We start from the raw sequence: 12029 nt of genomic DNA, 5'->3' as shown, positions 1-12029 counted from the left end.
AACAAACAGAATTTAAACCAAACACTAAATTAATTGATGCAAATAACACACACACAGAGACTCACCGAGTTAAAGAAAAAGGAATTGATTTCTGCTTTTGTGGCAACCAAGCTCCAGTACACTAAAAATAATGGGAATCCAAATTCTAAACTTATACTACCATCCACGATAAAACAATGAAAATAATAATGGAAAAACAATTTGAAACGCCCAAATTTGAATTCTTTTGTTCTTCTATTGAGCTGTTGCTTCTCTTCATCCTCCTCCTCCTCCTCATCCTCAAACCTCAACAAGTGCCATGCAAAGCTTTCTCTGTGCACTTCGAAACGCCCAGACTTGAACAGTGTCTCTTTGTTTGAGTTCATCTCTTGATACTATTGTATTCCAATTGGTTCTCAACAAGTACTGATAACTTACTTTATGAATATCATTTTTGTCTTTATGCAAATCCCATTGTCCAAATTCCAATGATGTCTCCATGAGAGGAAGAGGGATCCCATTCCTTCTTGGTTTGTGAATCAAAGGCACAGTAATGGATTGCCCTTTCCTTAAAAGTGTCATCTCATCATCCTCCAAGAACTCAAAACTCTCAACTTGGCTGCAAGGAATAGAGACTCTACTATGTCCTCTGCTTACATCTGTGCTGGACAAAGACTTTTGTATGACTCTTATGATTCTTGTTCCACCATATTCACCCATGATCTTTGTCTCAAATTCTTCTGGCAAATTTGGTGGCCGCGGCGGATTCAGGCTACCCTGCTCGCTGTTCTTCTTCTTTCTCTTCATCTCCATAGCCTTAATCCACTCTTCATTGCTAATTTCTTCCCGTTTTCTCTTCAGTGTATTAGTTTTTCTTGAATGAACTCTTTGGCTCCCTAGTCATGTAACACAAGAAAAGCAATCAATCAATCAAATGAACTATAACAACATTGTAAGACTAACTATGAACCATATGACTCAAGAGCTTACCATTAACCAAATTTTCATGAGTTAAGACCTCACCAGTCTTTGTTTTCACATCATTGCTTTCATCATGAATCTTTGAGGAAGCCTTAATGACATAGGTTGTGAGCTTTTGCTCCTCATTATGTTGTTTCTTGATCACAAATTTTAAAGGCTTCATCTTCATCATCATATTCTCTTTCACCAGTGTTTTGCTTCTTTTACCAGACATGCCATTTTTGCCCAAGTTAGGCTCAACATTTTCATTATCCATTTTGGTAGAATCAAACTTCTTAGTAGCAACAGAGGCAACTTGTAACAGAATCTCAAATGAACTCAAATTATGATGATTCATTTCCACGCCTTCAAAATCTTTCATGGTCAACAAATCAGACTTTCTCACCATTATTGCCTTTTCTGCATTTCAGACAAAAATGTCCAATTACAACCTGAGATAAAGCTACATATGTTACGAGAATGTATAAGCAATGTGATGTATATTCCTTTTTCAAATCACATAAAAGTGAAAAAGCAAAAATCACCAATTTAAAACAGAGTAAAGAAGTAGAACTGTATTATCTTCTTTTGTTGTTTCACATCGTAAATAACTTTTATCAAATCCAAATTCATATACAACTTAAGAAGCATGAATACTATTACAAAGATTCAAGACACAACACCATATGAACAATAGCACATAACCAAAAATACAGTGTTTCAGTGCAATATCTAGGCTTAAATGAAATTCAATATACAGATTGAATTCCTAGTACAAGGCACAAATGGTCATTAGAATATTGAAAATTTCGTATCTATGAAATGCACGACTTGAATTTCAATCCAACCCAAGAAAATAAGTGCTGACACAACAAAACCCAACATTTCTATAAAGAACATATATACTGTCCAGAAGGTGATTCCGGCAAAATGGGTATGTTCACAATTATACAACCAAATTTGATGCTAAAAAATGAATCAAGACAATTTCACACCCAAAGGAGTTAAAAAATTTGACAGCATGAAAACTTGGCTTGATTATCAAAATAACCCAATTCACATCCCCAGTACAACATATAACTGAGAAACAGGGTAACTTTTTCTTTTATATATAAATGCCATTTATTTTTGTCATTTTACAGAATCTATTCGTGTGACAACAATTCACGGGAAAAGGCGAATAGAAATTCTCACAAATATCTCAAACGCACGCAATTGTGTTCCGTTCTGGTTTCCCAAGCTGGTTGGGTGCTCTGTTTCTGCGATAAAAAAAAAACAATATCATTCTGGTTATAACACTTGGATTTGGCAATCCCAATTTCATAGATATTAATGATCAAAGGAGAAGAAAAAGAAGTAGAACTTATCCACAAGAAAGTAGGAAGTTGAAGTGTTTCTCTGTTTCTTTTTATATATATATATATATAATTTCATTTCATTTCATTTCTTTTTTCATTCCGCCGAATCAATTCATGTAATGTAACAAGAATGCATGGAAAAGGTCAATAGAAGTACTCACAAATATCCCAAACGTATGCAAGTGTGTTCTGTTCTGGTTTCCTAAGCTGGTTGGATGCTCTGTTTCCGCGATAAAAAAGAAACACAATATTATTCAGGTCATAACACTTGAATTTGGAAATTTCAATTTCATAGATACTAATGATAGTACAAGAACAATAACAAGAACAGGAACAAGAAGAATTTACCAGTATCGAAGTTGAAGTGTTTCTCTGTTTGTGGCTTCACAAAGATGAATGAGAGAAACAGAGTAATCGTGACTGTGAAATGGGGAAGCGGCTTGAAGAGACTTGCTATGTGATATTACTAATCCATCCAAATTAGGAAACATATTTAGTTTCCTAATTTTATGGAAGAAGAGACAGAAACTTGCAATGCGGAATTACTAATTAGTACGCATTATGAAACAATTTTAGTTTCCTAATTTTAGATAGTTTTTTTTTAAATTGCTTAATTACGGATTCTTCAAGATATTTTTTAAAAAATATTTATTAATTACATTTATTATTAAGTCACCACAAGTTTGAATGAAGGTTTCTCTCTCACCATCACCAGTTTGCATTCTTTAAACCAAAAAAAAAAAAAAAAGTCGCAGTTTAACAAATTGGGAGAGCATTAGGTGAAGTATTAAGATAAAATTACCTATTTAAATTTTTAATAATCTCTTCAACTTTCTTTCGTGAAAATTATAAAATTTATAGAGACTGAAAAAGGAGAGCTTGAAGCTCTCAAAAACTTTAACCGGTAATTTTTAAAATAAAATATTAAAAACAATACAATTGCAATATCGCCTCACACATCCACAAGCATATTATTAAAATTAATATCATTTCCAATAATAATAATAATATCATAACAATACTCACTATCCTCCCATTATTTTCAACTCTCTCTCTCTCTCTCTCTCTCTCTATATATATATATATATATATAAATTATATACAGATTATAAAATATTTTTAACTAACTTCTATTTCTAAAGAAAACAGTTAACATTATTAAAATGACATACACTTTTCATGTCTAATTTTATTTAATGGGTTAATTTAATAACAAATAAATTAAAAAAATATTAATTTCAAATATTCATTAAAGGCATTTTTTAATTAGTTAAAAAAAAATACTAAAACACTTTATATTTTTAAATTTGATATCTCTAAAATATCCTTTATGATTTTAAATGAAGAGACATGGTAAGATCTTCTCGGTAGCAACTGCTTATATTTTAATATTGTCTAGTTTTCTCTTCTTTTTTTGGCAAGATCATTTCTTCTTCTTCTTTTTTAGTTTCCTTTTTTTTCGCTTCATTGTTATGTTGAAGCATGTTCCTTATGTTCTGGGCTTATCATTAAATGGCTTAAATCCTTTCTGTTTAGATTCCGACAGTTCACGGTTTAATGAAATCAATTATTTGGGGGGAAAAAAACACGAAGCCTTCAATTTCCGAAAATTTTGGTGCTAAATTGTTTAAACTTACTAATTAAATTAAGGGAAGAAAATGATGATGTAATAATTGCGAATTCTTCAAGCTATTTTTTTTAAATAACAATAATTACTAAATAGTTATTGCATTTATTAGGTCACCACAAGTTTGAGAAAGGGGAGCTTCATTTCATCGATGGCTTCTCACCAATTTGCATTTATTAAACAAAATAAGAATGCAGTCTAGCATATTGGGAGAGCATTAGGTGAAGCATTGAGAGAAAACCTATTTAATTTTTTGTTTTAATATTAAAAAGATAATAAAACTTTCAATTATTTAAGTTTGCTTTAATTATCAATTTGTTCCTTCAAGTTTAATTTTGATCGATTTAATTCTTTATACTTTCTTAAATTATTATGTTAGTCTTTTAAGTTTTAAAATATAAATTAACTATATATAAAATATATTAATAACTTGACACGTATATATATTAATATATGTAAACGAGAATAAATTAATCCTTAAATTAGTTTAATTTTTATTAAGGATTAATATGTAATTTAAACTTTAAATTATAAATTTAAAGATAATTTGAACCATAAAATTTTAAAAAATATATTTTAAATCTTAAATAATTAAAATTGAGGTAATTTTACCCCTCTTATTAAATTTGAACAAACATTTGTGAGTTTTTTAAATATTGGAGTTTAATATGTAATTTTTATTAAATTACATTGTCCCTTTTTTCCTACCTTCATTTGAGAAAAATCGCACATTAAAGCCAAAATTTTTAAAAAACTTATGAACATTTGTTCAAATTTAATGGTAAAAATAAAATTACCTCAATTTTAATTGTTTAATATTTAAAATGTACCTTCTAAAAGCTTAAAGTTTAAATAACTTCTAAACTTACAATTCAAAATTCAAATTATATATTAACCTTTTTATCAATTAAATTTCTTATATTGCATTTTGTTCCTTTGTTCTTTAAAATCTTTTAGTTAGTTTTTTTTCTTACTTAAATAATTACACTTTTTTTATTAACTTATATGGCTACCATTAATATTTCTTTATTCATGTTAGTAAATTTTAATTATTATCTCTTTTATAAACAATAAGAAGCAAACTGTTAATTGAGATAAACTTAAGATAAAATTGAAAAAAAACACTTAAAAAAATTAATAATTGAGATAAATTTAAAGAAATAAAAATTCCATTATCCTTAAGTTAAATAAACCGCCTCATTTAATTTGTAGATTAACTTGTTTAACTCACAAGTTAACTTCATTTGATGCTATTAAAATATATATATATATATATATATATCTTCCATAGAAGCATTAACTCAACAGATTGGCGGCTTAAATTATCCAACTCATTCAGCTCAGCTTACTTTGATAGCATCGTTTTTTTTTTTTTCAATTGCTTATAAATATCTTTCAATTAAAAATAGAACATTAAATGTAAACACTTATCGCAATAAAAATTTAAAAATTAATTCAACCCATCATGACAAGTCTACTCCCATAGCAGCAAAACTTCGAGGAAATATATACATTACATTTTGACTTTTGAAAATGTTAACATCATATTTACAACTCGTTCTTTATATAAGAAATATCTACACCTAATGATTTTGATTGACGAATTAAGGAACAAGAAGGACCTATTTTTTCCCCAAAACACTAAACTATGCTTTAGCAAATTTTATAAAGTTGTAAATCAAAACATGAAAAGTAGGGGGAAAATAGAAATATTCTTTTTTTCTTTTACAAAAATTGTTGAAAACAGAAATATGCTTTCGCGTGCGTGTGCGTGTGCGAGAGAGAGATACTAAACCTTCTATGGCGAATGTAAACAATTCATGTGGAATTTGCATCTACCAATGAAAGTGGCATGTTTTTTTTTTTTTTGAAAAAGTTTATAACTCTACAATAGGCATCAAAATTTTCCAGCTACACGTAAGAATAAATTTCACAACAATGCTTCAGATATTAAAATCGTTCTTTGCTATTAATTCAACCCTAATATGATCTAAATCAGCTTCTTCTTCTGGAAGTATCGCTTCAAATGCCACAACTGCAAAGCTGAGACTATAATGCAGATACCCAAGGACATAATACTGAACCATGCCACTCTAGCATTTGTTTTCTCACTCACTATCCTCATCTCAGCTTCTCTGAAAAAGAAAACAGAAGTTGCAACACTGCATCAGAGAAATTATTCAAAATGCTAGGGAAAATTTTTCCTCTTTTTTCTTTTCTCTTTATTTATTTATTTTTTTTGGGGGGGGGGGGTGGATGGAGAGGTGTGCCATGGTGATAAATTACCTGCTCTTAAGGTAGATCAAATTCTCATGGATGGCCTCAACGGCTCCTTCAAGCTTTTTCAACTCAAGCTCAACTCCCTAGGCATTAATGATGCATGCAGGCACGAGTCAGAACATAGGGGCTTAAACAAAATGAAAGAGGACAAGTAATTTTTATGTTCTGGCACCGGCCGCCAGGGGGTGGGCAGCGAGGAAACCACAGGGCAAGAAGGGTCCTTGAGAAAGTTTTCAAAGTATCACTCATAAAATTTAACATGGGTTTGTCTAAACTTTGAGCCCTTCGAGAGGACTAACCGGCAAGTTATATATACAGGAAATTTGTAGATGAATGAGAAATTTAGATGTCACTAGACTATGATGCTTACCTCAATCTTCTCTTTTCTTGCAACTGAATCCCAATCCTTAGCTGCAATTCCCGTTCTCCAATCAAGGTTGACACTAACTTCTTTACCTGCTTCATTGTGACCATCCACCCAGAAGCATGCCAAGTAGTTCCCAGTCTCATGAGTTGTGAATGCAAATTGACCATCTGTTGCATTCTCCTTATGGTGAAGAATGTTTCCATATGGTGATGTCACCTGAACAAATCAGACTACTGTAAACAAACCAGCAGAGTAATTTATGACTACAGCAGAGATAAGCCTTCTGAACAAGTTGATACTCCAAATTTCATATCTTCCCCCTGAATTAACGGTATACTCATTTCGATTTTAACAAGTTAGCCTAATTGTATGTTTGGATTAATGATAAGAGAATGAAGAAATTTGCTCAATATATACTTGTTTGGGAGTTTTTGTAAGGGTAAAGAATTAAGGATTATTCGATGACCCTTCAAAATCCTCCCCTCATCATGTTTCTAAAATGTCTCACTGCAGAGGATTTCTGAGAAGAAATCCATCATTAATTCATTTACTATACAATTCATTGAATTTTGAAATGAAGTATCAATAAACTAAATTACTATAATTAATCGTTTCAACAAGAGATAAACATGAAGTGAGATTAATGCACAAGGCAAAAGAGAAAACACTTAGAATTCGGGTAGCCAGTTGGTAACATATTGCCCCACAGAAACACCTTCCCACATCTAGATAAGGATAAAAAAACTCAAGGAAGACACTGAAAGCATGCATTTCAGATTTCTCAATTATTGAACGCTTATCTTCTACACTGATCAGAGACCAATTTCAGGTAACTATTGCTTAGACAATAGAAACCCCTTCATTTTTACCCTTGAGAATCGAATGAGTACCACAACTTTACATTGAGAGAAAATTCATCAAAACAATTATGATCTCCAGAATCATATTTGACATTTCCAAATCTGTAATACTCAATATGTGTGAAGAAAGGGTCAATTCTAGGGTAACATAAACAAATCATCAAATCTATCCTAGACAAACGACGTCTAAAATCAACATGCCAAAACAAAACAACAAATTGGCTAAAGAACTACCTCACCAGTCCAAAAACCCAAAATACTTCTCTCTCGAAGTTCACGGAGACCAAACATTAAAAGAATTTTTTTAAAAAAAATCACAGAACGAAAACAGGATACCTTGGCGCCAAGGGTGGGATTGTGGGAGTGATCATCGGGAACGACGACATAATCAGCCAAAACAACAACGTTGTTCTGGATTTCTTCGGAGACGCATTTGGTTCCAGTGGGGGGTAAGGTAAGCCAAATAGCGTGAGAAAAGGATGAGAATAAGCAAAGAAGAAGAAGAAAGAAGGGCAACAAGATAGCTCTGTTGTCCATAGCCCTTCTCTTTCGGTCTCTCTGCAACGAAGAATTTTGTGGGGAAGGTCTTTGGAAATGACAAAGCACACAACGCTTCGTAATTCGGATCTCCCTGTGCCTGTCCTTCCTGTGTCCTCTGGTTTCAGTTTTCCTTTTCCCCTCCCGATTTGTTTTTTTTTTTAAAATTTAATTATAATGATTCATGCCTTTGATTTGTGCTCTTTTTTTCCACCAATGATAGGTTGACATCTCAGCGAAGGTGATGATGTGGCAAGAAATGGAGGCATCATGTGACTAGGCCGAGAACCGCATATGAAGTGGCTTTTTCTTTTGGGCCAACTATATGGAATGAAACTAACACCATCCCCTGGAACATAGTAAAAGAACATTTTTTATTTAGGAAAAATATTTCTGCTGATCTTACAGTTTTATTTAATTTTAAATGAATTTTTTACATTTTATTTTATTTTAATTAAATCAGTTTGATTAATGGAATTCTTTAATCCTTAAAAATTAAAATTCTTAAATTTTTTAAAAATTAATAAATTTATATTTTTATTAGATGATTATATGACTTTAGAATTAATTACATAATTTTGAAATTCAAAATTTAGATAATTAAGTTGTCTTATAATTTTTTTATACATATAAAATTTTCATAAAAAATTAATAAAATGTAAAAAATGTCTTAAATCAATTTTTTTATTTGGATAAAAGTATTAAATTAATTTTTTTTGCAAATTTCAAGAGCACTTTTGTTTTATAAAATTCAATTATTCATTGTTAATGTTAACTTTTGGGATTAGTATATAATAGATTAAATTATAAGAGTTTGATTAAAATAAAATAAACTATAAGGACCTAATTCAATGTTAAGTGAAATTGTAAACACTTGCAGATATATTTTTTCTTTGCTTTATTATATAAAAGTAAGATATATTAAGTGGGTTCTACATTAGGAAAACATTTTAATAGAAAGGAAGATGAGGGAGAGCACGGTACTCCCTCTATCTCAAATTATAATATATTTTTAGACAAAATTTCATATATTAATAAAACTCATTAAAAACACTTTATAACCTTACTTTTTCAATAGAAAAATGCAAACGTTTAAAAATTTTTTTCATTTAATATTTCATTGATAAAAGAATATTAAAAGAATGAATATATAAAAAGGATAATATTAAAAAAGTATCATTAATAAAATATTATTTTTATCAAAATGTTTTATATTTTAGGATGCTGAATATTCTCTAAAAATATTTCATAATTTAGGATGGGAAGAGTATTAAAATTTAAGTTAGGTTTGTGAATCAAACCAGTGAACTAGTAAATTTTATAAATAATCACTCATGATTATTATTTTACTAATAATTTTGATTAGGCTCAACAAATTTACTAGCAATTACCATATGTTGTGGGATTATTCTCCTCATCTTATTTTGAGAGCTTAACACAATGTAAGCTGCTTCAAGTTTTTTCAAGAAACTTTTTCTTTTGTATAACCATTCGGCATCTAAAGTCAACAATCCTAACTAATCTTAATTCGACCATTGTGGGGCTCCAAAAGGATGGCTCTTTTGAGCATTTTTTTTAACATTCTCATCGCTCTAGGGATCAAACCCAAGAGTTAATGGTTAAGGGAATTCAAACCCCTTATCATTTGAACTAACATGCATTGGTTTTTCAAGAATTTTTTAACTTAATAAGGATCTTCTTCCAACTAGCTAACCAAGTCATCAACATTAAGGTGTACTTGATGTATTTTAGGTGGAGATTAAATATCCTTTATTATTAAATTTCCATTCCTATTTTTCTCTGATGTTCTAAAGAACATTTTTCAATGATGTTTGGAAAACACAAGAATATCATGTCTTTGAAATTGTAGCTAATTGTGATCGACTCGGGTCTTTCAAATCCACCGACAAACTTGTGCGGGGAAAAAAAAAGAAATCTTCTCTATCTAAAATTGCTTACAGTCTTGGTCGCATTTCATACCATCCACTTTTGCATAAAAAGAATTAAAAAAAACAAACAAACAAACAAAATATCCCTACTTGAGGAGAAGGATAAAGAAGTGCATAGTGTTGGCTTTGATTTCATTCACTACCGTTCCTTCTCTCTTGATTGTCACCAATCTAACTGGGATGGATCAAAGTTTGAGGTATGCAAAACCTTAGCTCATTTAATTGGTGAAAGCCCTCTAATGTCATCTCAATCACATTTTTCATCCAAGTGATCCTTCTTTTCATCTTTATTGGAGTTGAAAATAAGGCTCCATGGAGACGACGTTAAAAACCAAGATAAAAGTCAAGTTGCAAAGAAACTCACACAACCATGAAGTTTAGTATGTCAAAAATCTCCATTTATTAAAAAATTAGTTATAATAACAAAATTTATATTTGAGCACATTTTTAAAAAGTTAGTTTGAAAACTAAAAATTGTCAGCATAATATTTGATGGAAAATGCTTTTAAATGTAGAATTAGCAAAAATGACTTGAATTTTATAAAATGTAATTGTTGTTATTCAAATCCAATACATTTGAATTGTTAATAAAATTTAGAAAAAAGTAGTTAGATGTTTTAAGTTCCTCATTCAATGCCAACCCCTCATTTCAAATGGAAACCTAGGTATCTCTAGCGTCTAGGCAATGGACTTTTGATAGGTTTTTCAAAAGATTTTTCATATGCTTGTTTTGAGCTTATATAACATCATAAAAATCCTTGAGAGAACCACATTTGTCAAATATTACTGGTTAATATTATGATTTTTTTTTTCCTTATGAAACTAGGATGGAACTTGATGACTGAAAAAGGATAATCCATGGGCTTGTGTGATCGGCAACAAGTATAAATGTGGGAACGATATAACACCCAAAATTAATCCAAAGATTCAAGGTTCGAATGTGTGGGCCGAAATCAAGGCTACCTAGGATAAGGTGAAGGCAAGTACTAAAGTAATTAATAATGGGGAAAATGTTAGACAAAAGTGGGAGAAAAGTGGACTATTCTCTGTGAAGTCATCAGCTTATAAACAACTTACCCATGCTAACATTCATCGTGACAGAACACGAGAGCAAATATGGCGAATGAAGATTCCTCAACGTTGTTGCCCGTTGCTTTGGACTGCCTCTCGTGGGAGTCTTCTGACAAATGTTGGTTGCAGAAAGCGGGGAAGGACGTCAGATGCGGCATGTTCTATATGCAGATGTGATGTAGAAGACTCATCACATGTGCTTCAAACTGCTTCGTGATTTCTCGAAAACACAGTGACTATGGCGCTCTCTTGTTCCACTAGATAAACAACGTGAGTTCATTGAATTGAATTTGCATGGTTGATTTAACTGGAATATTTCTCAAAAAGGGTGGATTATGGATGATTATGACTGGAGCTCTTATTTGCCATTGTCTACTGGAGGATTTGGTGTAGACACAACGAGTATATCTTTGAACAACAAAGAATGATCAATGCATCAGTGGTGGTTAGCTCAAAAGCTATCTTAAGCAACATGTAGAACTCACTCACACAAGCACCTCATTGGGGACTAGCTTGAGTCCAAGGCGTCATGGACCCTTCCTAAGCATGGGTGGGTGAAGGTTAACGTGGATAAGGCCTACTCTCAGGCTACAAATAGGAATGCATGCAGTGGTCTGATCAAGAATTCTGATGGGGCATTTATACGAGGCTTCTATTGTAGACTTGACAATGGCGACGCTCTCTCGGCTGGGCATGTCTTTATGGGTTGAATCTTGCATAGGACATAGGGTTTTGGAAGATTTGGTTGAAGCTATTGAGTGTTTATGAGATGGATGCAATTCTCTACATGCAGATGTTGGAGTCATCTCCAAAGCAAAGTTGCTAATTCAACAAAACTGGGAGGTGAACCTAAATCATGTCTATCATTTTACCAATAGTGCTGTGGATTTAGTTGCACAGTATGGAATGCGTGCAATGCCTAGATTTTACCATATGACTCAGGTGCCAGAGGATCTTACCCGTGTATTAGCTTAGGACTTTACCCCAACTATTGTTGGTGTATGGTAACCAGGTTTTAGGCTTTGTTTTTGTGTAAAAAAA

General features: G+C 31.5%; 2 protein-coding genes and 1 long non-coding RNA gene across 3 annotated transcripts; all 3 read right to left on the bottom strand.

Moving 5' to 3' along the window:
- Positions 1-172: 172 nt before the first annotated feature.
- LOC129305049 (B3 domain-containing protein At2g32645-like) lies at positions 173-858 on the bottom strand. The gene has a single exon (XM_054944954.1). The coding sequence runs from the start codon at positions 790-792 to the stop codon at positions 280-282; it is 513 nt and encodes a 170-aa protein (XP_054800929.1). The 5' UTR covers positions 793-858; the 3' UTR covers positions 173-279.
- Positions 859-2133: 1275 nt separating this feature from the next.
- On the bottom strand, positions 2134-2718 carry LOC129305709 (uncharacterized). The gene is made up of 3 exons (XR_008592015.1): positions 2646-2718; positions 2459-2517; positions 2134-2198 (listed from the first exon to the last, which is right to left on the bottom strand). It is a non-coding gene; the product is annotated as an uncharacterized LOC129305709 (long non-coding RNA).
- A 3040-nt stretch (positions 2719-5758) lies between these two features.
- LOC129306845 (transmembrane emp24 domain-containing protein p24delta4-like) lies at positions 5759-8108 on the bottom strand. Its single transcript, XM_054947607.1, has 4 exons — positions 7768-8108; positions 6575-6787; positions 6211-6287; positions 5759-6059 (listed from the first exon to the last, which is right to left on the bottom strand). The coding sequence occupies exons 1-4, from the start codon at positions 7966-7968 to the stop codon at positions 5915-5917; spliced, it is 636 nt and encodes a 211-aa protein (XP_054803582.1). The 5' UTR covers positions 7969-8108; the 3' UTR covers positions 5759-5914.
- Between the last annotated feature and the right edge of the window lie 3921 nt (positions 8109-12029).

The sequence above is a fragment of the Prosopis cineraria genome, unplaced genomic scaffold, assembly GCF_029017545.1.
Source record: "Prosopis cineraria cultivar Desert tree isolate PC_DT_omini unplaced genomic scaffold, ASM2901754v1 PC3, whole genome shotgun sequence".
Lineage (NCBI taxonomy): Eukaryota > Viridiplantae > Streptophyta > Magnoliopsida > Fabales > Fabaceae > Prosopis > Prosopis cineraria.
Note: the sequence above shows the minus strand (reverse complement) of the source record. Positions and strands in the feature narration are given on the sequence as shown.

Excerpts from the sequence above, each read along its gene's own strand:
- LOC129305049 (XM_054944954.1), bottom strand. The coding sequence starts at position 792 with ATGGAGATGAAGAGAAAGAAGAAGAACAGCGAGCAGGGTAGCCTGAAT.
- LOC129306845 (XM_054947607.1), bottom strand. The coding sequence starts at position 7,968 with ATGGACAACAGAGCTATCTTGTTGCCCTTCTTTCTTCTTCTTCTTTGC. Across the intron at positions 6,788-7,767 it reads ATCCCACCCTTGGCGCCAAG|GTGACATCACCATATGGAAA; the intron begins GTATCCTGTTTT and ends TGATTTGTTCAG. Across the intron at positions 6,288-6,574 it reads CAAGAAAAGAGAAGATTGAG|GGAGTTGAGCTTGAGTTGAA; the intron begins GTAAGCATCATA and ends ATTAATGCCTAG.